At 42.4% G+C, this 26,557-nt stretch overlaps 1 protein-coding gene across 1 annotated transcript in view; it reads left to right on the top strand.

The window, feature by feature from the left end:
* The window catches only part of LOC128356221 (sodium- and chloride-dependent taurine transporter-like), a 42,565-nt gene extending 16,433 nt beyond the window's left edge, over positions 1-26,132 (top strand). The window contains exons 4-15 of the mRNA XM_053316704.1: positions 3,657-3,745; positions 4,991-5,127; positions 6,032-6,164; positions 7,398-7,532; positions 8,204-8,307; positions 8,420-8,544; positions 12,330-12,442; positions 13,539-13,676; positions 17,782-17,884; positions 21,863-21,963; positions 23,792-23,962; positions 24,556-26,132. Of these exons, the coding sequence (XP_053172679.1) occupies positions 3,657-3,745; positions 4,991-5,127; positions 6,032-6,164; positions 7,398-7,532; positions 8,204-8,307; positions 8,420-8,544; positions 12,330-12,442; positions 13,539-13,676; positions 17,782-17,884; positions 21,863-21,963; positions 23,792-23,962; positions 24,556-24,714 (1,508 nt within the window). The 3' untranslated portion in view covers positions 24,715-26,132. The remainder of the gene's footprint in view (positions 1-3,656; positions 3,746-4,990; positions 5,128-6,031; positions 6,165-7,397; positions 7,533-8,203; positions 8,308-8,419; positions 8,545-12,329; positions 12,443-13,538; positions 13,677-17,781; positions 17,885-21,862; positions 21,964-23,791; positions 23,963-24,555) is intronic.
* The last annotated feature ends 425 nt before the right edge of the window (positions 26,133-26,557 follow it).

Below are 26,557 nucleotides of genomic sequence, written 5' to 3'. Positions count from 1 at the left end.
GAGGGAGGAAGAAGGAAGGAAAGGAGGGAGGGAGAAAGGAAAAGAGGAAGGAAGGAAAGAAGGACAGAGGAAAGAAGGAAGGAAGGGAGGAAGGGAGGAAAGAAGGAACAGTCAAAACGGACGGGGTCAATTTGACCCGGGAGGACGACACAAGGGTTAAACTGAGCTGTTCCTCTGCACTGAATAATAAACTTAACTGATACAATTTCACTCAAAGCTCATCACAAGTTTTTTTTATTTGCTGTTTTCAGATGGTTCCAATTCTAGTTATATATATATGTCACGAAAGGTTAAACAAATATAATAAACTTTTAATATGAACGATGGCCAGCAGTGACCCAGCTATCAACGCCAGCCTTTTCCCCAAACTGGGGCTGACTCGGGTCCAATTTGGCACCATCAGTCGTCACTCCCAAAATCATATTTATAATCGGTTTAACGACCGTAATGGGCGCACCCTAGATTATTTATTAGTGCTTTTTAGGTGTGAACATACTAGAGAGAGCTTTCCAGTGAAATGAGTGTAAGACTGAGTACTTAGTTGATTTGTAGGGGGGGGGGGGGGTCATGGTCATAGTTCAGAAATCTATACAAGAGCCAGGGCTGCAACTTCAAGCTCTGAGTGCTTTCTTTATGAAGTTACATCCTCCTCTCTTATCAAGCTGACATAATATTGTTCATGCATGACCACAAACTGTCCTCTTCGTAGCCTTTGTTTGCCGAGGTTGTTCCACTGGTTGTTCAGGTTGCTCACTCCCATTTTTTTGGATCGGATTCTGACTCGATCATGTTTATATGTATTCGAGAAGTTTATATATTGAGTAAAGAATAAGAGAAAATTGAGCAAACTACTATTTAATTACGTATATAGCTACGAAGCAACGTCCAGATGCTAACCAACTAGAACAGAGTGGGCTCATTGGGAGGGGAGCCCAATGAGCCTCCTGTTGTCCTCGAGTCAAGGAAGGAAAGGGAGGAAGGGAAGGAAGGATGGTTGGAAGGGAGGAAGAGGGAAGGAAAGGAGGGAGGAAGGAAAGGAGCGAGGAAGCAAAGGAGGGAGGGAGGAAAGAAGGAAGGAGGGAAGGAAGGAAGAATGGGAAGTAGGAAGGAGGGAGGAAAGGATGGAAAGGAGGGAGGAAGGAAAGGAGCGAGGAAGCAAAGGAGGGAGGGAGGGAGGAAGGAGGGAAGGAAGAATGGAAAGTAGGAAGGAGGGAGGAAAGGATGGAAAGGAGGAAGAGAGGGAGGGAAGGAAAGAGGGAAGGAAGAATGGAAAGTAGGAAGGAGGGAGGAAAGGATGGAAAGGAGGGAGGAAAGGATGGAAAGGAGGAAGGAAGGAAGGAAGGAAGAAGCAAGGAAAGGAAGGAGGGAAGGAGAAAAGGAGCGAGGAAGGGGAGGAAGGAAGGAAGGAAATGAGGGAGGATGGAGGGGAGGAAGAAGCAAGGAAAGGAGAGATGAAGGAAGGAAAGGAGGAAGAAGGAAGGGAGGAAGAACGAAGGAAGGAAGGGAGGAAGGAAGGAAGAAGGAAGGAAAGGAGGGAGGACAGAGGAAAGGAACAGAAAGGGTCAATTTGACCCGGGAGGACGACACAAAGGTTAAAGAGACAGAAGCTGAAACAGCCTGTTAATAGACAGAGGCTGAACTGAGGAGCTGCATGAAGAGCCAGTATTAGATAAATGTGTTGGGGTTTTTCACTCTTAAATCATGCAAAGCTATTCCAGAAAATAATAATAAGGCAAATAATATAATAACTAACTATATAATATTACACACAGTTCAGAATCCTTGAATGAAGATAAAGAAAAAGTTGAAATCACGTCACAAAAAACCAAACCAAATTATTGTAAACATAAATGTAAACAGACCGAACGAGGTCAGCCGAGGTCAGCAGATGAGCACAAGAAGTGACATCATGGAGGAGGTCACATCTGTTTGTTTGATCAGCACTGTACCATGTGATCCGTGTGTGTGTGTGTGTGTGTGTGTGTGTGTGTTCGGAGATGATGGTTGGCAGCTGCTAATTAGCTGACTGATTAAAAGGACATGATGCGATGGTGGAATAGTTCACACATTCATATGCACACTTAAACACACACACACACACACACACACACACACACACACACAGACACATACACACACACACATAGACACACACACACACACAAAGACACACAGATGGTGATTGAGGCTGAAGAACTTTGTGTCAAATTTACGCCTGCTGTTCATCAGGACCAACACACACACACACACACACACACACACACACACACACACACACACAGATGGCCAGTGACGTTTGAAAGATATTAATTTGGATGAGTGACCTCTGTCGGCTGTGAGTGCTGACTGATAACACACATACACACATACACACATACACATACACACAGGTTGAATTAATACACTTACGAGGACCTGCAACGACTCTCTAACCTGAAAAACCTAATCCGTGTTCAAATCTTGACCCAAATCCCCAACTCCTACACCTGTTCTAATTTTGGGGGATTTTCTTATTTTTATACCCTTGTGCAAAAAGAAATAACACACACACACACACACACACACACACACACAGAGCCTTGATCCTGTGTTTACCAGCAGCTCTGTCTCAAGGCCAGTTTTGAGGAAATTGAGGTCACCCCATCATGTCAAATGAAATAGAATCACAAAGCAACACAATTGAAGGTTACAAAAGCCAAAACATTATTGTTATAATAGTCTAAATGTACTTTAAATATTTTTATACACGAGCTAATGCGGGGGGAAAAAAACAACATGGATACGGACTGACTGCCAATAGTGAGCAGGAATTTGGATTCGCAGCTTTGTCGCAGTAAAATGTCTTCAATCAGGAACAGACTCTTACAAATGAAATGCACATGATGTGTGTCATCAGCATAACAGGAAAAAGAGAAATGACTCGAAACAGGAAGTCATGCATCTTACAGTGAAATAAGCAGAGTACCTTTGTGATGACTCAGTTTGATAAATAAGAAATATGAGCAAAACATTTTTTTTTTTATTCCACTTCTTCTTAAATCTATTTCCACTGAGGTATCTATGGAAACTTTTTTTTTTTTTACTACATCTAAAGAAATAAACATCTGGGTTTGAAGAAGGTGGCTTTCAGTGTTAAACAGGAAGTCCAAACAACTCTTGGATGATTTTCATATCGGCAAAAAAAATAGCACCAACTTATCTAATATATATAATATAACTAATTGTAATTCATGTCTCATTATGAACTGATTACTCTTACATCCTCTTTATTGGACAACCAAAATACCGCACTGAAAACCTGAAATCCCCCCCCCCCCCCACATAATGCTGAGACTCTTACTGGGACATGCAATATAAGTCTTTTCGGAGGAAGTTCATAACGTCACGCTGGTCACAAGAATGTGAAATGTCAGTGTCTTGTGTTAGGTCGTAAGTTCAAGCCTCAGCTGATGTTTGTTTTTAGAAGTAGAAAATAGTAACATGTTATACTAAAAGGGGGGTTAATAAGACTAATAAGACAAGTTAGATTAATGGGTTTTTATCAAATTTGTCTCTATATCCCATCTCTGCTGCTGCCAGAAAGTAAAATCGTAAACTTCTCCTGGACTTTTATCATCATGTTTGTCTCATAGCAACAATGTTTCTGTCTTTTCTAGGTATTGGTTATGCCTCCATCGTGATCGTGTCCCTGCTGAATATCTACTACATTGTCATCCTGGCTTGGGGCGTCTACTATCTGTTCCAGGTAGGTTTGGGGGGGGGAAAATAACTCCTGATCTGATCGCTGATGATCAAGCTAGCTTATGTGCTGTCATAGCAGGAAGGGCTTGTGTTGCAGACATAGATATTGGCCATGAAAGAAATTTAAAAAATCATCAAACACAGGAAATGTCAACGTCCATATCACCAACACCTGATCATGTGATTCCAGGGCAGAGAGCTTATATGTCAGCAAAATACCACTCAGATAAAGTTTAAAAATAACTTTGAATCTGCTGGCAGGTAATGAATAAATAAACGGATGTATCATCTGCTGGAGGAATATAAGTTACTTGAGATACTAAAACAACAATTGCATGAAGTTTGCCGTCTCTAGTGTCCCAGCAAGGCGGGGAGTTCTGGTCCTCTGAAATGAGGCCAACGCAGAAGTAACTTAGAACTGCATTCTATCAAAAGGCCACCAGGGGGCGACCGTCTCTATACAAGTCAATGGAGAATTCACCAACTTCTCACTTGATTTCTAACCTCAGTAAACGTTTTCAAAATGTGTTTATGGTCTCAATCGCTAGTTTAAAGCCTTCTTCAATGCAGTATGATGTTCATTTGGGACATTTTGGCCTCCCTGATTTTATATGTGACGATAAAGCAGGGTATGCATTAGGGCGTGGCTACGTCGTGATCGACAGGTTGATTGACCAATGTCCTCGAGATCCAGCCCTCGCAACCATAGCAACCTCCCCTCTCCACCCATGGTCCCGCCTCATGCCCATATAAGTAGAATCCGTGTTTTTATTTTTCCCAGCATGCACCTGAAATTTTCAAGATGGCGCTGCCTAGATTCAAAACTAATTGGCTTCCGAGCAGCAGTCCACAAACCAATGGGTGACGTCACGGGTGTTACGTCCATTTCTTTTATACAGTCTATGGTCCCAGCACACAGTAGTATGAAGATCAAAGTGTGCTATGTGTGCACGTAGTACGTTAGTGTCAGCTTGTATATCAGGTCATGCAAGATTCATATCAGTCATTTCTAAGCCAGCGATACCTGACTCAAATAAAGTGTGTGCAATAGGTCAATAATATTAGCTCTGTTGCTCTTCACGCTGCCCACAGTAGAATCAGTATTATTATTATTATTTATTAAACACCCACCAGCAGCAAATCAGCAGTGAACATGTTCCATAGCTACAGTATACTCTTTAACATGACTTACTCTTGTGTGTGTGTGTGTGTGTGTGTGTGTGTGTGTGTGTGTGTGTGTGTGTTGTAGTGTTTTCAGCCGGAGCTGCCCTGGGCCAAGTGCAAACAGAGTTGGAACACTGATCGCTGCATTGAGGACACCTACCGCAAGAACAAAACCGCTTTGCTGGCTGCCAACTTCACCTCCCCCGTCACCGAGTTCTGGGAGTAAGTTACATAAGAGTGTGTGCATACATGCTCACTTGCGTAACCACAAAAAAATTGTCATCCTTGTTTGACATCTTTAACGTCTTTGTTAGTGTTCTGCTATTTAGACACTATAGCCCATCGTTTAGTGTCTGCCAAGGATGACCATTAAGAAACTTGTTTAATGTACTTGTCAGAGAGGGAGGCTGTAAATGAGACTGGACACATTAGGAAAAACAGGCAAATACCAAACACTGCAGGGTCCTTTTTGGTTTTATATTCTCAGATATTTAGCGATCCTTGCCAAAGTCAACTTGTTCAGTTGTCCAAAGGACACAGGAAGTAGCTGACACATCAGTAATGTAGTCGCTGCATATGTGAACCCTCTCCGATAGATGTGTTTACACCCGACCCCCGCACAGAATAGTGATTTCTTTTAAATAAGTAAAATTAACCTTTGTGTCGTCCTCCCGGGTCAAATTGACCCTGTCTGTTTTGACCCTTCCTTCCTTCCTTCCTTCCTTCCTTCCTTCCTCTCTCTGTCCTTCCTCTGTCCCTCTTTCCTTCCTTCCTCCCTTCCTTGTTTCCTTTCTCCCTCCTTTCCTTCCTTCCTTCCTCCCTTCCTTCCTTTCCTTCCTTTCCTTCCTTCCTCCCTTCCTTTCCTTCCTACCTCCGTTCCTTCTCCCTCCTGTCCTTCTTCCTTCCTTCCTTCCTTCATTCCTTTCCTTCCTTCCTTCCTTCATTCATTCCCTTCCCCCCCCCCATTCCCTTCCTTCCTTCCCTTCCTTCCTTCCTCCCCCCCATTCCCTTCCTTCCTTCCCTTCCTTCCTTCCTTCCTTCCTTCCTCCCTCCCCCAACAGGAGGCTTAAACCTTTTTATCACCATGTCACACGCTCATACACGTTTGTCCTTTTTCCCGTTGCAGACATAATGTGCTGGGTATCTCCAGCGGTATAGACGATATCGGTCCTGTCAAATGGGACTTGGCTCTGTGTTTACTCCTCGTTTGGGTCATCGTCTTCTTCTGCATCTGGAAGGGAGTGAAGTCCACTGGCAAGGTAAACTGGCCTGTTGCCTTTTAAACTGTCCCGAGTTGTGTTTGCTGTTTCTCATCACTGATTGTGTTTTCATCACTGTTGCACTAGAACAAAATGTTATACTTCGCCAACTCGCTGACCTTTAAAAACCTAAAAAAAAAAAACAGTGCAAGAACTGATTTGTCCCCTTTTTTTTATCATTGTGCCGTAAACCATAACAGGGTGATCCTCATATGACCAAGAGAACAATAGCATGCTATGTTCAAACTGGCTGCAGGGAAATGCAAAAGTTTTTATGAAAGCCTTGGGGGGGGGGGGGGGGGCTAAGGAAGTGGCAAATGCATGTGGTTGCAATCTTTTTATTCTTTGTTCAATATTACGAAATAGACGAATCCCACATTCAAAGACGGATAACATCATTTTCACATTACACAATTATATATATTATATCATATATCATCTCAGGGAATGACTTGTTTCTTATGCAGAGTTGAGTTTTTTAGCTGGACAAACATGTGGATCCCATGAGGAAGAGCAGAAATACTGTCAGGGAAACATCAGGATCCACTTAGCTGTTGCAGTTCCTCAGATTCTTTGGCCCAACCCTTCGACAACTTCATGAATCCAAATTAATTTGAACACCCAGTTTCATAGTCGATCTTCTGAAGATGGACTAAAAACTCAACTTTAGCAGGCTCTCGGTGCTGACACTGTAATAAATCAAAGCATGTTTTAATAAGCAAGATTGATCAAAAGTAGTCTAGCTTTTTTTTATGGTTTTAAAGCTTTAATTCCGAACATCTTAAATGTGAGAGTAATGGTTTGATTCAAGACTTAAAAAAAAACACATTTAAGAGTGTGTTAAAATTGCTACTGCAGCTATAACACAACAACAACAACAGCAACAGCAGCTCCCCCCATGAGACTAGAGGCAGCTCAATCAATCCCAGACTACTCTTTTTATAGCCTCAACACTCTGTATTGATTGGTCTGGCCTTGATTTATACTTTCTGGTTGTAACTCTCGTAATAAAGTCACTCCTACAACGCCAAGTGTGGTCGCCAGTTACTGATACGCAGCTCTTGATTTAAGGGGACGGCCTGTGGTCAGTTCTTGACACGATTAAAAAAAAAAAACTCCAGACATTTATTAGATGTAATTCCTCGTGAAGACACCAAGATGTTAGCCTCAGCTCTTATGTGTGACTTTTCCTTTTTTTTTTTTTTTTTTTTGTGTGTCTGCGTTCGTCCTCAGGTGGTCTACATCACAGCCACGTTCCCGTTTATCATGCTCATCGTGCTGTTGATTCGTGGTGTGACACTGCCGGGTGCTTCAGCGGGCATCAAGTTCTACCTGTATCCTGACCTCGCTCGTCTGCAGGACCCAGAGGTAGGTGTCCTTGGGCTGCCTGAGTGAAAGAAAACCCATCATTGAGTTCCTGTTATAGTCCCCCTCCACTAGTTTAGCGGACATGTATGCATGCTGTGTCTTAAGTGTCTTAAATTCAATTAGAAATGGAGACACTTATTAAAATATATAATGTTAATTGGAAGATTAGATAGCAAATACCACTTTTTGAGAGAGGCTGAGCAATAGTATATCTGCAAAAGAATAACTAAACTAGATCCTCTATATTTTTGCACTTCCCCCAAGACTTTATGACCCCAATTCATGAACATATAAAAAGAAAAAAGAAAAGAATCTGTCCTTGAAAGACGTAGAGATACTCCGCTATTATTAGATTTTGAGATCAGTCATAACCTGAGAACACTTAAATGGTCAATTTTGTCAAATTTAGAGGCTTTGTTATATTTATATTAAAAAAACCTTGTGGAAAATCCATCTGGTGGTTTCTGACCTCAGCTAATAAAACCATTATCTCTAATAGATTCTGCTAAACCTTTGAAACCCCTTACTTCCTTAAATCATAAGAGTGATACCCACAACTTAAACCCCCCGCCCCCCTTAGCGTCTCTCTACACAATACTTGCCCCTCTGTGCCTTCCCTTCATCAGCAGGCCTCAGCCTTTTTGTCCCCACTCTCTCCCCCTACTTCATAGGTTTGGATTGACGCTGGCACCCAGATCTTCTTCTCCTATGCCATCTGTTTGGGCGCCATGACGTCCTTGGGGAGCTACAACAAGTACAAATACAACTGCTACAGGTGAGGCGACAGTTTTCAGTGAGGGGTTTAGCGGTAGCTGGGAGAAGAGGGGGGTGGAGGGATCGTTGTGTGTTCATTAACAAATACTCCTCATGACGTATGTGTGACATAGGGACTGTTTGCTGCTGGGAGCCCTCAACAGTGGTACCAGTTTTGTGTCTGGCTTCGCAATATTTTCCGTCCTGGGCTTCATGGCACAAGAGCAAGGGGTGGACATTGCTGATGTGGCAGAGTCAGGTACGAGGGTTCTGTAAAGGCGGCAGTGATGGTGGGCGCTGCTTCCTGGTTAAAAAAAAAACAAAAAAAAACTATAAACAACGTTTTATAATTAAGAAAACAAGATTTACAAAGAAAAAAAAAAAAAAACAGCAACGAAACCCAAAAGAAAATGATTGCATTTCGAATTGAATCGAACTTTGGAATGAAATGGATTCCCTGATTGATTGATTTTTACAAATGACGGCATCAGACTATGGACGTTTCCGCAATCAAACACTCCTTGACAAAATATTATGAACATTTACAGATGTGACCATATTTGGTTCCAGTTGTTAATAATGCATCATTCGAGCACAGCAAGTTGGATGGATTAGTGCTAAGAGACAGCGAGAGAGAGAGACAGAGAGAGAGAAAGAGAGAGAGAGAGAGACGTTGGAGAAGAATAAGAATTAGAGATATTCAGAGTCGGAGAAAAAAAAAAAAACTAAAGCTGGAATTCACACGTAGGAGTATCAGTGCATCTTGTGCCAGTGCTATCAAGAGTTTTGCTTTGGAGATGTTCTTTTTTCCAACTCTACGTGACCTGGTGTCACCATTGTTGTGTTTTCTATCTGTTTTATGGGATTATTAGCTGTTTCCAAAGTCATCATTATTATATTATCATTATTATTATTATTATACACTATTAATATTATTTTTTTCTAGCATCTGAAACCTGCAACTGTACCTTTTTTATTACACTGCCTGTTAGAGCCACACACAGGCATGCACTATCATACCTAAAATTACAAAGCATTTTTTATTCATGGACACATTAGACTTAGAGGTCCTTTTTTGGAAAAGCTTTCATGCAACTGTGAGTACCAACATCTTTTCCATGGACTTAGGAGTGTATCTCTTAGACTATACAGAGAAGTGCTGGAGCCTTATGACATAAGTGCATAATTATTCTACAAGGCTACAAATGCAACTTTGTGTGTGTGTAAGTGAGAACAAAAAGGTTAGTCCAGTTTAACCCTCCTGTTGTCCTCAAGTCAAGGGAGGAAGGAAGGAAGGAAAGGAGGAAAGGAGGAGGGAAGGGAGGAAAAAGGAAGGAAAGGAGGAGGGAAGGAAAGGAAGAAGGAAGGAAAGGAAGAGGGAACGGAGGAGGGAAGGAAGGAAAGGAGGAGGGAACGGAGGAGGGAAGGAAGGAAAGGAGGAGGGAAAGAAAGGAAAGGAGGAAGAAGGAGGGAAAGGAAGGAAAGGAGGAAGAAGGAAGGAGGGAAGGGAAGGAAAGGAGGAAGAAGGAATGAAGGAAGGAAAGGAGGAGGGAAGGGAAGGAAAGGAGGAAGAAGGAAGGAAAGGAGGAAGAAAGGAAGGAAGGAAGGAAAGAAGACAGAAGGAAAGGAGGAATGAAGGAAGGAAGAAGAAAGGAAATGAGGGAGGAAGGAAGGACAGAGGAAAGAAGGTAGGAGGGAGGAAAGAAGACAGAAGGAAAGGAGGAATGAAGGAAGGAAGAAGAAAGGAAGTGAGAGAGGAAGGAAGGAAGAACAGAGGAAGGAAGGAAGGAAGGTAGGAGGGAGGAAGGAAAAGAGGAAGGGAGGAAGGAAAGAAGGACAGAGGAAATAAGGAATGGAGGAAGGAAAGAAGGACAGAGGCAATAAGGAATGGAGGAAGGAAGGAAGGCAGGAAGGAACAGTCAAAACAGACGGGGTCAATTTGACCCGGGAGGACGACAGGAGGGTTAAGATAGAAGTCATGCTGGATTTTCAATAGAATCACACACAGATTTAATTTGTTGTTTTTTAAAAGCCGAAGCAGATAATAGACGTCTGTTGACTTGTTATACTATAAAAGTATGAATTAATGAATTATACTCAAACTATTGTGTTAAGTACAACCTTTTTTTGGCTTGTTTTGGGAAGTTGGACTTTCCCCTTTTTTTGGATGATATATGTTTTACATGTTAAAGACATACGACATCTTGAGCTCGAGCTTGGAAGTTGTCATTTTTTTTTTTGTTATACAGGAACAAAGATACTGTCAACCCAGGATTCAGTCGGATGAAAGCAAGTTTTTACTTTTACCTTTTAGCACAGTCTGCATTTAATATGAAACACTTTTCATGCTGCCAGCCCAGTTGATACGAATATTGGACCATTCTGTACTTTTTTTTTTTATTTTAACATCCTGTGCCAAATTAACAGCAGAGCTTTGCAGAATCATCCAATATCAACGTTGTGTTTGGCAAGTGGGTTGATGCTCCACAGGTTACCACAGAATAGAAAAGTGTGCATTAGAGGTACGAGCTAGGAGAAAGGTAGAAAAAGGAGCCTCACACTGCTCCAGATCACGGCACATGGAACTCTAATAATGAAGAGGCAATTTTTCAACATGTGCAGTGAAAAAAAAAAAAGAAAGAACAGAACATTTTTAGACAGCAGGATAAAATGTTCAGATCATACAAGTTGAAAATCCTGCCAGATAAGAGACAGCTCTTCAGAAGCTTAGGAACATCGCAAGTGAGTCTGCCTTAACTGCGGCTGCTTGATGTTGATGTATGCTATCTGCATGAGACGATATATACTGATTGAACACATTGCAATGTAAGCACACATGTCTGACTTGTGTTGACTCAATAATGTGCAAAAAAAAAAAGATGATGTTTTGTACAGTAAATGAATGTATGCTGTCGATTTGTACTCTTCAGTTTGATTAGCATTTTTCTAGCATTTCCCCGCTCAGGGAATGGAAGTTGGTACTATTTTTTGAGTCAACGCGGTGTTTGGTTGGATGCCTTGTCATAATTCGCAACAAAAAATGAACATATTTTATCATATATGTTGCTATCAGCTGCAATTCTGTTTTGCTGTTACAGCTGCTTCCTTGTTTCTTGACTTCTGTTTGACAGTACCTATTGTTAGCACCAATGTCAAATTGAACTTCAGAAGAAAAAAAAAAAGAAAGGAAAAGAAAAAAAGCCTTTTGTTTTTCATTTGGCATCCCCAGATCCCAGTTTGCATCTGCTGCTGTTTTGCATTTTAGTCATTTTGCATCCCTCCATAGAAAAGTTGATGCTTAATTCAGTTAGGGATGCAAAATGACTCGAGTGAAGTAGGTGTTGACTTATTTATTTGAGAAAACTCAGAAAGCCCAGATGCACTTGATTCACTTTTTATGGCAGTTGATTGTCTCTGTATTTTGGGACTCACAGCTGCTGCCAGGAAAAGTGAATTAAGAGCATCTATAGTCCTTTAAATATTTTATAGATCTTCCAAATATATATTTTTGTTGCAATGTTTATCTACTAGTTATGCTGTAGGATTTCTCTCATGACTTATAGACAGACTTGTACAGAGATACTCAGTTAGTTACATTATATAGTATATATATTGTTATGCTCTTTATAATTGTTCTGTTTTTGCTTCTAATAATATTGATTTTTTTCCTCATAATGTCTCATTGTACATTGTATGGAATAGTTTAATGTATTAATGTATTATATAGCACATAATTGTAATTGTAATTTTATAAAGTAACAGGTAAGTAAGGATGTGTGTTTAACTTTAACACACTTTATCTCACTAGACCTTGTTTCCTAGGAGACACAGTAGATTTCACACACACACACACACACACACATAAGCATCTGTTTGCAGTTTTGTAGCCCAGGTTTGATGGTGCATTTGTATCTGGTTCTGCATCTTATGGGACCTTTTCTTCCCACAGGGATGTAGATCAGATGAGCTTATCACATGATACTAATGTTGCCTCCCCCCACACCTCTCTGTCTGCTCTTACCCCCCCTCCCCCCTCCTCTGCAGGTCCAGGCCTGGCTTTCATTGCCTACCCCAAGGCTGTTACCATGATGCCTTTTCCTACAGTCTGGGCAGTTCTCTTCTTCATTATGCTGCTGCTGCTTGGCCTCGACAGTCAGGTTAGCAAACGCATCATCACACACACATGCACACACACGCACACGCACACACGGCCGTTAGAGCTGCAGGAGATTAGACATCCAGTAAAGGATGATAAGACTCTGGAAAACCTGTCAAACTGCTGTTATTGAAATGCCCGTGAACGAAGAAGTTAACTGTTCATGAAGACGCCTGTGCACAAAAGCCTAGTACAGAATATTTTATTTTTGGGAAATGCAGATATTCTTTTTTTCAACATGGATAGAAAACATCATCATTTAATGTTTAGCGATAAATCAGAGGCTAATTAACAGAAATAAAAGAAACACACATTCCTCAACTGAGTACCACTTGAAAACATATCACAGGAAACTCACAAGAAATAATCTATCCATTGCTTCAAGTGCATAAATTTAAATAAAAAGCAAAAATAAACCCATTTTCTTCTTTGATTTTTCCTCTAAAACTTGTCCAATAATCCATCAGATTGAAGTTATTTATCTCTCTGAAAGTTATTCTGAGATTATTCTGAGACAGAAATGGTGCAGTGTTTTATTTTAGTACTTTCGCTGCTTTTGAACATTTTAGCACAGCTGACAGAAGCCATTTGTTTATGAGCTACTCATTGCTTAAAAAAAAGCTGCTTTCCACAAGGAGCTGGTATACACTAATCCTTTTTATACATTCAGTCAGTGTATGGAAATGTCAAATCCACTTTGTGGCACAAAAGAAGAAAAACAGAAGAAATGGCCAAGCCTAAAAATCCACAAGTCTATACCCATAAACATCTCTATAATGTATAAATGTAGTAGATTGTATATGTGTTTATATACAACCCTCACATACCTGGAAGTGAAAGCATAAGCACGCTCATCCTAATGTACTCACTCAACTAAATTAATTTAAATAAGCTGCTTCAGCGAGAATTCAGACATTAATGGCTCCAAACAGGAAGCGAGGTTCAATCATGTGATGCAGATTCTATACGATGCACCTGTGCTAATCTATACGGGGAGTCTGCCATGCATTTGGACTAATGGGAAACTAAAGGGATGAGAAGTGAAGGATGTAAAGCTGTTCATGTATTAATCTTTGTGTCTCTGTGTCCCTCTGTAGTTTGTGGAGGTGGAAGGGCAGATCACATCACTGGTGGATCTGTATCCGTCCTTCCTAAGGAAGGGTTACCGCAGAGAGGTCTTCATCGCTATCATCTGCTGCATCAGCTACCTGCTTGGCCTAGCCATGGTTACCAAGGTAACGGCACCACAAGAGCAACAGCAAGTGTAAACATCAGTAAACTCGTGAAAAAGGAAATAAACCCTAATGACTTTATATAACTGCTGTGCAAAAAAAAAAAAAGGGAACCAGTTTTTTTTTTTCATGGTTGCGGAAACACCAGCGTTTTGGAAAGACAGTTTGTCATAATTACAGTAATTACCCCGAATATAAATGTGCACAGTACCTATTGATAATTATATGTATATACTGCGGCTGATGACCTCATTTCGGGCTTCAGCTCACAGCTCGATACAGCAGGAACAACAGTGTTCAGACAGCTATTAGTGTCGGTCCGCAGGGAGTTGACGGGGGTCTATTTATACTGTCAAGTCATGAGAACTTCCCTTCCCTCTCTTGGTATTATTAGACAGATCTGACTTAGCTTTTCCAAATTTTTCTCTTCCTCCCCCTCTTCTTCCCTATTTCTGTCTCGTGTCAAGTTTTTTCCGTAATTCTGGTCATTTCTGAATCCTTTCCCAGTTTCTCATGCCGTCTTCCTCTTCAGCATCACCTGCTGTGTGTTCGTTCATTCGTTCTCTCGTTCTCCACCTTCGCTCTCACCCCTAAATTAAGCTAGTCACATTGAATTATACAGACATGCATAATTGTTACATATCAGTCTGCCAACACCTGCTTTTGTAATAATGGAATATTTTCATTGCAGACGTCTAACAGGCCGATTGAGACTTGCACAATTTGTAATTTTGACCTTTTAGTAAAAGCAGTATTCCTTTTATTATATGCTTTGAAATGCAGAATGCAGTTATACAATGCTTTAACCCTCCTGTTGTCCTCGAGTCAAGGAAAGAAGGGAGGGAGGGAGGAAGGAAGGATGGAAAGGAGGAAGGGAGAAGTAAGGAAAGGAGGGAGGGAGGAAGGAAGGAAGGGAAGGAGGAAGGAAGGAAGGAAAGAAGGAATGAGGGAGGGAGAAAGGAAAAGAGGAAGGAAGGAAAGAAGGACGGTAATGGGGAGGAAGGAGGGAGGGAAGGAAGGAAGGAAAGAAGGAAGGAAGAAGTAAGGAAAGGAGGGAGGAAGAAGGGAGGGAGGAAGGAAGGAAGGAAGGAAGGAAGGAAGGAAAGGGAGGAGGGAGGAAGGAAAGAAGGAATGAGGGAGGGAGAAAGGAAAAGAGGAAGGAAGGAAAGAAGGACGGTAATGGGGAGGAAGGAGGGAGGGAGGGAGGGAGGGAAGCAAGGTAGGAAGGAAGGAAAGAAAAGAGGAAGGAAGGAAGGAAAGAAGGACGGTAATGGGGAGGGAGGGAGGGAAGCAAGCAAGCAAGCAAGGAAGGAAGGAACAGTCAAAACAGACGGGGTCAATTTGACCCGGGAGGACGACAGGAAGGTTAATTCATCCAAGTTTTTATGAGAATAGGACCGATAGCTTCACATTTGAGGTCCCCCATAACTCCTCCGTCATTGTTCGCTATAGAAAGATGTACAACTTCTATTTTTGTTAGTTTTCCCGAACCTTCCTAATAATCTTTATAAGAGTTCTCAGAGCTTTTAAGGTCTAAAGGTCTATATATATGACTCAAGTAGAGTAAACAAATGTCATTTTGAATTACAGCCAAATCCCATAACAGCAGACTTTTACTGGAACACAGTGAAATGACACATACTGTCTCCGAGTGTCATCGAAATGAAACCAGCAGGAACTAAGAAATTAAAAAAGTGGAAAAAAAAAAAAAGTCTCACGAGTATCTCAAATTTTAGTGGCAATTTTTCTGCATCTGCACGTGTTTATAAAAAGTGCTAATGATCTGCAGTAAAACCAGCACACCACATGCTATCCTGCTCTCAGTTCTGCTTTTAATTCAAAATGTATATCAAGCAAAACTGATCTCCACCACGTCTTTTTTTTTTTTTTTTTTTTTTCTTTTGGAAGCCACAGGATTTGTTTTTTTGCAAGTCAAACGAGTCCTCTGTCAAAAAGAGATAATCAGAGATATCATCTTGTGTATTCCCCGCATTCTTCCTCCTAGTCAAAACCTGGCCCCGCCTACGTTACCCACAATGCAATAGGACCTTCAACAGATTGGCCAGAGATTATATATGTGTGTGTGTGTGTGTGTGTGTGTGTTATGCTAGTGGTGGAAAGATGTCGTAAGCTATAGAAGCTGATAACATCACTTCTTTACACACACACACACACACACACACACACACACACACACACACACACACACACACACACACACACACACACACACCATGAGACTTTTTTTGTTAGACTTCAGCTCCAACCAACCAACGCAGACTTTAAATGATATCACTAGTCATCATTATCATTAGTTTAACCCTCCTGTTGTCCTTGAGTCAGGAAGGGAGGAGGGAAGAAGGAAGGAAAGGAGGGAGGAAGGAGGGAGGGAAGGAAGGAAGGAAAGGAGGGAAGGAAGGAACGAAGGTAGGACAGAGGAAAGAAGGAAGGAAGGTAGGACAGAGGAAAGAAGGAAGAATGGATGGGAGGAGGGAAGGAGGAAGGAAAGGAGGGAAGGAAGGTAGGAGGGAGGGAAGTAGGAAAGAAGGACAGAGGAAAGAAGGAAGGAAGGAAAGAAGGGAGGGAGGAAGGAAGGAAAGGAAGGACAGGAAAGAAGGAAGGAAAGAAGGGAGGGAGGAAGGAAAGGGAGGAATGAGAGAAGAAAGAGAAGGAGGGAAGGAGGGAAGAAAGGAAGGAAAGGAAGAAAGGAAAGGAAAGGAAGGAAAGGAGGTAAGGAAAGAAGGAACAGTCAAAAGAGACGGGGTCAATTTGACCCGGGAGGACGACACAAAGGTTAAAGAGACTTCCCTTCAGGAGTTCCCCTTCAGGTTCCAAATTAAAACAGGAACTTAATTGTGTATTTCTTTATTTAGTGAAAGTAATACAAACTACTACTTTCATCTTCCACTCCTCTCATATCCTTTTTTAGTTCTCTACTATCTATCTATCCTCCGATCTCACACGACACACTCACTCTTCACTCTTCTTCTCACCGTCATTCTATTTTTTGTGCCCGCCTCACCCTCCCTCCTTCCTCCCCTCCCTCCCTCCCCTCGTTCTCTCACCCCGCCGCTGTTCCCATGACAACATCTTTTTATGGCTGTGGTGGCCTGGTTCAAGTTTAGGATTCCCATGACAAAACGGGTTTTTCACGCCGGACACACGCGTTTACGAGACAGAGACACGGACACGCAGGCTCACGTGCAGAGACATATTTGGTCACGTTTAGAGGGTTGAGATGTTCTGTTAGTCTCCTCCTATCAGCTGGATGTCTCTCTTTCCTCCCTTCCTTCCTTATTCCTTCCTTCCTTCCTTCCTTCCTTCCTCCCTTCCTTCCTTATTCCTTCCTTCCTTCCTTCCTTCCTTCCTTCCTTCCAACATCCATATCTCCTTCTCTCTTTCTTTCCTTCCTCTCTCTTTCCTCCCTTCCTTCTTTCCTTCCTCCATCACCCTTCTTCCTTCCTTCTGTCCTTCTTCCCTTCCTCCCTCCCTCCTTCTCTCTTTCTTTCCTCCCCCTACCTTCCTCCCTTCCTTCTTTCCTCTGTTGTTCTTTTATTCCTTCCTCCCTACCTCCTTCTCTCTTTCTTTCCTTCCTCTCTCTTTCCTCCATCCCCCTTTCTTCCTTCCTTCCTTCTGTCCTTCCCTCCTTCCTTTCCTTCCTCCCTCCCTCATTCTCTCTTTCTTTCCTCCCCATACCTTCCTCCTTTCCTTCTTTCCTCTGTCGTTCTTTCGTTCCTTTCTCCCTTCCTCTTTTCCTTCCTTCCTCCCTCCTTCCTTCTTTCCTCCCTCCTTCCTGCCTTCCTTCCTTCCTTCCTCCCTCCTTCCTTCTTTCCTCCCTCCTTCCTGCCTTCCTGCCTTCCTTCTATCCTCCCTCCTTCCTACCTCCTTTCTTTCCTTTCTTCTTTCCACCGTCCTTCCTTTTTTCCTTTCCTTTCCTTCCTACCTCCCTCCTTTCCTTCCTTTCTTCCTCCCTTCCTCCCTTCTGTCAGGATTTGTTAGACTGTAGATAATGTGCAGCTTCTCTTCTTCTTCTCTTTCAGGAAATATGACCTGAAAGAAACATGTGATCATTGTTAACCAACATCTGTCTCTCTGTGTGTCTCTGCAGGGTGGCATGTATGTTTTCCAGCTGTTTGACTACTATGCAGCTAGCGGTGTGTGCCTTCTGTGGGTGGCATTCTTTGAATGTATAGCTGTTGCCTGGGTTTATGGTGAGTACAAACTAAAATAATAAATGCTTGTAATGTATTTGATGGAGAATGACGAGACAAATCTACTCCTTCTATTACAATGACTGTCTCTGCATACTTAAAGAGTTCTCAAGAAGCTGCACACCTGGATAGTGAGATCAGCTGACTTCTGAGGGTTAAGTATGTTAGAGGTGAAGAGGGAGAGCAAGTGCTACTCTTTTGTTTTCCACATTCAAATTTAGCCAGTTCCTCGAACATTTGGCCCACCACTTTGGAAAAAAAGGGTTCAGATAGTTAATTATATCACAGGAAATTAAATTTAATAGCAGCAAATCTAGCCCAAAAAGACTTCCTATTAATTTACAACACAATTAAATTATGAACCTTTCAGTCTGGTCTCTACTCTACTGCTGTAGTCTCATATGCCATCGCTGGTAATGCAGCTACGCAGTAGATTTTTTATATTTTCATATTAGTCTTCTACAATTTCCTTTTTTTTATATTGTGTCTTTTAACCCTCCTGTTGCCCCCGAATCAAAGAAGGAAGGGAGAAGGAAGGGAGGAAGGAGGGAAGTAAAGAAGGGAGGGATGAAGGAAGGAAGAATGGAATGGAGGAAAGAAGGAAGGAGGGGGGGAGGGAGGGAGGGAGAAAGCAAGGAAGAATGGAAGGAAGGATGTAGGAAAGAAAGAGAGAAGGACGGAGGGAGGAAGGACAGACAGAAGTGTAAGAGCCATATTGAAAAGTGTTACTTTAAATTTTGCATTGCTCCTTTAGTGTTGTTGTGACCATGAAGCAACGTCCCCTAGGCAGACTAGGTTGAGCAGCCCAGGGAGCTACACAGTTTTTTGACCATACAGTATAAGAAGAATCCTGTAACTTATCTTTATTTGTTCAAGTAAAGTTTTTTGAACTGAAGTTACTGCCTCCGAGGATCCTTGTGTGCGTCAAGCTGAAAAGTGAGTTGGACTGCTTAAAAGTGGTGGTTAAGAGCATCGGATGAGATAGCCGCTACATAAAGAGTCAAAAAACTTGGCTCCGAAGAAAAGAAGAACGGCCTTTTGTGGATTATAGCCGTTTCTGGATGGAGGAATCAACACAAGACCTCATCGTTGAAGACAGTAAGCCTATGGATGGTTTACAACGCTGCTAAGTAAGCCACAAGGAAAGCTAACGCGCTGGAGTCAGTCAAGTGGCTTTAATTACCTGTCGGAGCTGCGCAGCGCAGATGTGGATGCCTTTCATTGCTGTGGATATGGATATTACCTGTTCAACTGTGAAACATGGTGTGCATGTGGAGACACTGATGGACATTGTTTTTCCTTTGGAAAACGGACACTTTTGAGCTGAATTCAAGTCCTGTGGTTGCGCTGTAAACATGGAAGAGTCCGACCAGAAGAGGGCTCCAAAGCCCACACAACAAGCAATTGATGCCAAAATAAGCCAGTATATTGGATCCAGAAGAGGTAAGCTATCTCAGCTGACAGGCATGATGAAACAAATTGAAAAAATGAAGCTTGATGGTTCACCTGTGGAGGTAGTGGAAGATATACTTCATGGCAGGTTTCACAAAGTACACACAGAGTTTGAAGGAATTAATGCTGTAGTTGTTGCTTTACTGGATGAAGATAAAGGACAAGCTGATCAGCATAACTGGTATGAACCAAGAGCAGCACCTGTGAAAGACTTTGTTGAAAACACTGAGAACTGGTGTGCTGTAATGAGAAGGAAGGCAGCAGATAGCAAAGATGCAAGTGAATATAAATCTGTAAATGAGAAGACAGAAGGCATTATTAGTCATGATGACATCCAAGCAGAAGACAGTATATCTCAAGTTGCTAAAAGCTGTCGTTACAGTAAGAAAGAAAGTTCAGTTACTTCCTCATCAGCAACTGGGTCCTCAGCACGAAGGAAAGACGAAGCAGAGCACGCAGCTTTGTTGGCACGTTCAGCTGCTCTAAAAAAGAAGCAAGCGTTTGAGATTGAAAAGCTGCAGTTGAAAGCCAGAATGGAGCAACATGACCTCGAGACAGCTATTGCAGAATCCAATGCAAAGCTCAAAGTTTTGAAGGAATATGACAGTATCAAGGGAAGTTGTCATAGTGAAGTATCACAGAAGTACTCACAAATCAGACCCAGGATGATCGCGGGTTCATGCACCTGATTTCAAACTCAGCAGTTAAGTTAGTTAAAGTTAGTTGATGGACATTATAGTCTGAGGTTACCCCTGAGAAATGAGAACACTAAAATGCCAAATAACCGCTGCATGGCTCAGCAGCGTGCTGACAATCTCAAGAGGAAGTGAAAGAGAAACCCAGACTTTCATAAAGACTACATAACATTAATGAGAGACATCATTGACAAAGGATACGCTGAAAAGATACCAGCTGAGCAGCTCAGCCGCAGCGACGGACGTGTGTGGTATATCCCCCACCACGGGGTATATCACCCCAAAAAGAAGAAAATAAGAGTGGTCTTCGACTGCACAGCTACATACCAGGGTGTCTCACTAAATGAACAGTTACTCCAGGGACCTGACCTCACCAACAACCTCATCGGTGTCCCATTGAGGTTCAGAGAGCATCCAGTAGTACTGATGGCGGATGTGGAATCTATGTTTTATCAGGTGAGGGTCCCGAAGGAAGATGCAGATCTACTGCGTTTTCTGTGTTGGTCAAATGGAGACCTTGACTGTGACGCAGAAGAATACAGAATGAATGTACACCTCTTCGGTGCTACGTCTTCTCCCAGCTGCGCCTCCTACGCACTAAGAAGAACCGCAGAGGATGCAAAGGAAATGATGAGTGCAGATGCAGTCGACACCGTGCTAAGACACTTTTATGTTGATGATTGCCTTAAGGCAGTGGAGACAAGTGAGCAAGCAATCAACCTTGTAAAAGAACTCACAGCCTTATGTGCCAGAGGAGGTTTCCATCTTACCAAGTGGGTGAGTAACAGTAAGAGTGTCTTGACATCTATTCCAGACAGTGAAAGAGCACCAGAAGTCAAAGACCTAGACTTGAGCCACAACACCCTGCCGATGGAGCGCGCACTTGGTGTGCAGTGGTGCACAGAGACGGACAAGTTCAGCTTCCAGATAAACATGCAAAACAAGCCTGTCACCAGACGTGGCATCCTGTCCACAGTAAGTTCCGTCTTTGACCCCATGGGCTTCTTAGCACCACTCATACTGCCTGCAAAACTCATCTTGCGTGACCTGTGCAAAAAGAAACATGGCTGGGATGAGGAGATCGAAGGTGAACATGCGAGAAGATGGCAGGAATGGTTAGCGGACATGCAGAGCTTGGCAGAGTTCAGCATACAAAGATGTATCAAAACAGAAGAGTTTGGATCCACACAGTCGGCACAGTTGCATCATTTTGCCGATGCTAGTGAGGAAGGATACGCCTCTGCCTCTTATTTACTGCTTACCAGCCATGAAAACAAAAAGCACTGTTCCCTCCTCATAGGAAAAGCAAGAGTGTCGCCCTTAAAACATGTTACAATACCGAGACTGGAACTGACAGCGGCGGCCGTGGCAGTCAAAATGGACCGTCTGTTGAAAGAGGAGCTTAAAATCCCATTAGAGAAATCCACCTTCTGGACTGACAGCACTACAGTGCTAGGATATCTAACAAATGAAAGTGCTCACTTCAAAACCTTCGTAGCAAACCGGGTCACTACAATAAGGGATCATTCCCATCCTACTCAGTGGCGCTACGTTAACACAGAGCTGAATCCAGCGGATCAGGGCTCTCGAGGAGTCAAGGTGAAGAAGTTTAAGTAGAAGTACAAGAAGAAAGGAAAGAAGGAAGGACTAGTCAAAACAGACAGGGTTAAATGTGTATGAGCTATTTATAATTTTTGAACGGTGCTACACTAATAATCTCTCCTTACGCATTAATTATCGTTAAAAATAAAAAGTGTTGGCGTCTTCTTTTACTGAGCTGAGAGTTTTATTGCCAAAAGTAAAATCAGAAAATGTGTTACTGTGTTCACAGGCGCTGATAATTTCTACGATGCGGTTGAGGACATGATTGGCTACAGACCAAATCCTTGGATGAAATGGAGCTGGACTGTTATCACTCCTTTACTGTGCATGGTGAGTAAATACACAGGAAACCATACTAGCATGTCAAATGTCTGCAGGTAATCACTTCCTCTTCCTCTTCCTCCTTTTTTTTCTGCTTCTCGAAACTATTCCATCTTTGCTTTATTGTTTTTCATACATGCAACCATCAACCATTCCTAATAGCTTTATTTATTTGAAAGTTGAAACCCAATAGATTTGCCTTGAACCTTCCATGAACTGCTTTCTTTCTTTTCCTTTTTACAGAGCTTATGATATTATTAGCAAAAAACCCCCCAAACATAATCCATTTGATTAAATAGCACAAAGAAAGGAAGGAAGGAAGGAAAAGAGTGAGGGAGGGAGGGAGGAAGGAAAAGAGGGATGGAGGGAGGATGGAAGGAAGGAGGGAAGAATGGAATGAAGGAAGGAGGGATATAAAGAAGGAAGGAAGGAAGGAAGGAAGAATGGAAGGAAGGAGGGTCGTAAAGAAGGAAGGAAGGACGAAGGAAATAAGGGAGGGAGGGAGGAAGGAAGGAAGGACGGAGGAAAGAAGGGAGGGAGGAAATAAGGGAGGGAGGGAGGGAAGGAAGGAGGGAAGTAAAGAAGGAAGGAAGGAAGGAAGGAGGGACGTAAAGAAGGAAGGAAGGACGGAGGAAATAAGGGAGGGAGGGAGGGAAGGAAGGGAGGAAAGAAGGAAGGAAGAATGGAAGGAAGGAGGGAAGTAAAGAAGGAAGGATGGAAGGAAGGAGGGACGTAAAGAAGGAAGGAAGGAAGGGAGGAAAGAAGGAAGGAAGAATGGAAGGAAGGAGGGAAGTAAAGAAGGAAGGATGGACGGAGGGAGGAAGGAAGGAAGGAAGGAAGGAAGGAGGAGGAGGGAGGGAGGAAAGAAGGACGAAGGAAGGAAAGAAGGAAAGAATGCAATCATTCCTAATAGCTTTATTAGTTTGAAACCTAATAGATCTGCCTTGAACCTTCTATGAACTGCTTTCTTTCTTTTTCTCTAACAGAGCTTATGATATAAAAAGCCAAACATAATCCATTTGATTAAATAGCACAAAGATGCACATGAGTCATCTCCATCATGTCCTGTTATACACTTACACTTTAATATGCTCTGAATGAGGCTGCTTTAACCCTTAAACAGGCAACGTGCACCATGAGATACAGACTCTTTAACCTGCCTGTCGTCCTCCCGGGTCAAATTGACCCCTTCTGTTTTGACTGTTCCTTCTTTCCTCCCTTACTTCCTTCCTTTTTTCCAACCCTTCCTTCCTTCCTTCCTCCATCCCTTCCTTCTTTTCCTTCCTTCTTCCTCCCTTCTTCCCTCCTTTCCTTCCTTCCTACCTTCCTTCTTCCTCCCTTCCTTCCTCCCTCCTTTCCTTCCTTCTTCCTCCCTCCTTCCTTTCCTTCCTTCTTCTTCTTCCCTTCCTTTCCTTCCTCCCTCCTTTCCTTCCTTCTTCCCTCCTTTCCTTCCTACCCTCCTTCCTTCCTCCCTCCCTCCTTCCTTTCCTTCCTTCTTCCTCCCTTCCTTCCTTCCTTCTTCCTCCCTCCTTCCTTTCCTTCCTTCTTCCTCCCTTCCTTTCCTTCCCCCCTCCTTTCCTTCCTTCCTTCCTTCCTTACTTTAGGTGCAAATGACATAACTAGTAAGGATGTTTTACACTAATTTTCCACTCCTGCCTGTTTAAGGGTTAAAGTTCCTTTTATATCAATTGAATTCAGATTCTTGGTTTAAGCCGGATATAAAAAAAAACTGTTCAAATGTGAAACTGTCTGGAACATGTGTAGTTAAACTGTCTCTTCCTCTTCCTCTTCCTCTTCCTCTTCCTCTTCCTCTTCCTCTTCCTCTTCCTCTCTCCAGGGCTGCTTTATTTTCTCCTTGGTCAAATACAAGCCATTGAAGTACAACAAGATCTATGAGTATCCCGACTGGGCCGTGGGACTAGGCTGGGTTCTGGCCTTGGCCTCCATGATCTGCATCCCGATGGTGGTCGTCATCAAGATCATCCGATCTGATGGGCCGCTTATTGAGGTGGGTGGAGTCAGGAGTCAGCTGATCATTACCTGAATGATATAAGGGGGGCGAGGGGGGGGGAATCTAAATAATCTTAAAACACCTCCTTGAAATGCAGATTTTGATTTTAGTTCAGTTTTAAAGTTTCCATTTTGTTCTAATGTATCTTTTTTTCTCTCTTCTACCTCCCCTCTATTTTTCTTCTCCTCCTCACTTACCATCCTCTTCCTCTATGTTTCAACTTCCCCTTCCTTCCATCTCTCCTTCCTCCCTATCTCCTTCTCTCTTTCTTTCCTTCATCTCTCTTTCCTCCCTTCCTTCTCCCCTTCCTTCCTTCCTTCCTTCCTTCCTTCCTTCCTTCTCTCTTTCTTTCCTTCCTCTCTCTTTCCTTCCTTCCTTCCTTCCTTCCTTCCTTCCTTCCTTCCTTCCTTCCCTTCCTCTCTCTTTCCTTCCTTCCTTCCTTCCTTCCTTCCTTCCTTCCTTCCCTCCTTCCTTCCTTCCTTCCTTCCTTCCTTCCTTCTCTCCCTCCCTCCCTCCCTCCCTCCCTCCCTCCCTTCCTCCCTCCCCACCTACCTACCTTCCTTCCTTCCTTCCTTCCTTCCTCCCTGCAGAGGATTAAGGCAGTGGCAGCCCCCGTTCGCGGCGGTGCCAGCTCCCGTCCCGCAGACCATCGCGGCCCCAAGGATCTCACCTACCCGCTGGATCCCAACGGGAACAAGGGCCTGATGATGAAGGCCCCCACCCACACCATCGTAGAAACCATGATGTAAAGGAATGAGGCGGAGGATCTCCATGAGATCGCTCTCCTCTCCTCTAAAAAGCTTCTAAAGCTAGCTAGCTTTCTGTCTATCTGTCTATCTTGTCTGTCTGGTGGACTGATAAGGGTTTTAAGGAAAAAAAAAAAAAAGTTCACGTTTCAAATCTTTTAGGAATACTTTGGAAGTAGTTTGCTGTTGATGGTTTTCTTAAGAGGGGTAGCAATCACATTTCAAATCTATTTCTGAATTACTCACAAGCTGTTTTTTTTTTCCTATTTGTAAAGTTCATGTGACTGTATCTCCCACTATTGTCTTGTTTTTAGACAGAGCAGCAAATTAGCACCAGCCTCTGGTCCGACGCTGGTAGATTTTTTTTTTTAAGTCTGTTTGTTCCCCCGAGCTACTTCAGCAGACAACCAGCCATTGTTCTAATAAAAAGGAAGACAGTGGTTAATTGAGTCTTGGAATCAAACAGCCTTTTGTAGACACAATATGAGAAAAAAAAAGGTTTCCTATACTGATCACCAAAAACAGATTTTTTTTTTTTTTTTTTTTTGGAAGATCTCGGAAACAGCTCTTTGCCTGTGATGCTATGAACAGGGTGCACTTATCTGACGACATGTGCCATACAGTAGGGTTCAGCTTTGGTTTGTTCTGTTCCACTGTGTTCAGTAGAGGCCCTGTTGAGATGAAGTGAGAGATGGAGGCACTACAAGTACAGCGTTATTAACTCAAAACTTTTTACTCGTGTCACAATTAGAGAAAAAGACAATAGAGTATTATAAGCGGCTTGCCCCCCAAATTCCAATTTCAGTCATCAGAAAGTCTTGAAAAGCATCTTGATATCATTTCAGGATTTTTTTGTTATAGAGAAATGTGACCAAACGTGCAGACTTAAATTTCCAAATATGGCTGTCACAGGGATTTATTTATTTTTTTCAGTCCAAATTAAGCAACAAAACGTGACAAATCAACCCCCCCACCCCCCCAAAGCTGCAGCCACCAAAGTTGAATTACTTGCCTGCTGGATTAGTAATCCTCAGCATGCCTTTGGGGCCCCCTAATACAATACTAACACACATCACCTGGTGCAGCTAGAAAATCAGATGAATGTAATAATTGACACAGCCGGTGACCCTTATCAAGTCAGGAGTCTTTAAAAAAGCACCTTAGCACAAAATATCCCCCATCTTCCGTATAAACTATGGGTCAAAGAGAAAACTAGCACTGAGAATGCGTCGGGGAAACCCTCTTCTGCACAAAAACACAAGAGAGAGAGAGAGTGAGAGAGAGAAAGAAAGAAAGAAAAGAGGTATCTGAAAGGATTTGAAGTGTGGAGGTTGAACCCTTGAGTGTGTTGTCTGTGGCGTACTGTACAGTAGTAGCTAATCAGTCTATCTATATCTATCTCTCTATCTATCTTTCTCTGTCCTAGACCAGTTTACAGTACATTAGTGACTGCACTAGGCAACTCTTGGCTTACAATTTTTTTTTTTTTTGGATTGGATTTATTATTTTTTTTTATTTTTCTAACAGAGGAAGTTACATTATTATTAGTTTCTCCTCTGTCAATGTTTAGATTTTTTTTTTTTTTTTTTTTTTGTATTATTAAGACTATAATGTTATTGGTATTCAACTATTGATGATAATTGCTGTAGTTTTTTAACGTAGAAGAAGGAACACTTCTCTTTCATCTGGTGAAAATACTAAGCTATTATATACAGATCATTTTTACATTTACAGTGGCAGCCATTGTAGTACAGTCCTCATCACGCAGCAGAAAGAAAAACCTCACTGTCGGTCCAAAGCCGGCCGTGCCATTCCGTCTTAAACGTCAAACAAAGAAACAATGCAA

This window comes from Scomber japonicus, chromosome 3 (genome assembly GCF_027409825.1).
Source record: "Scomber japonicus isolate fScoJap1 chromosome 3, fScoJap1.pri, whole genome shotgun sequence".
Lineage (NCBI taxonomy): Eukaryota > Metazoa > Chordata > Actinopteri > Scombriformes > Scombridae > Scomber > Scomber japonicus.
Note: the sequence above shows the minus strand (reverse complement) of the source record. Positions and strands in the feature narration are given on the sequence as shown.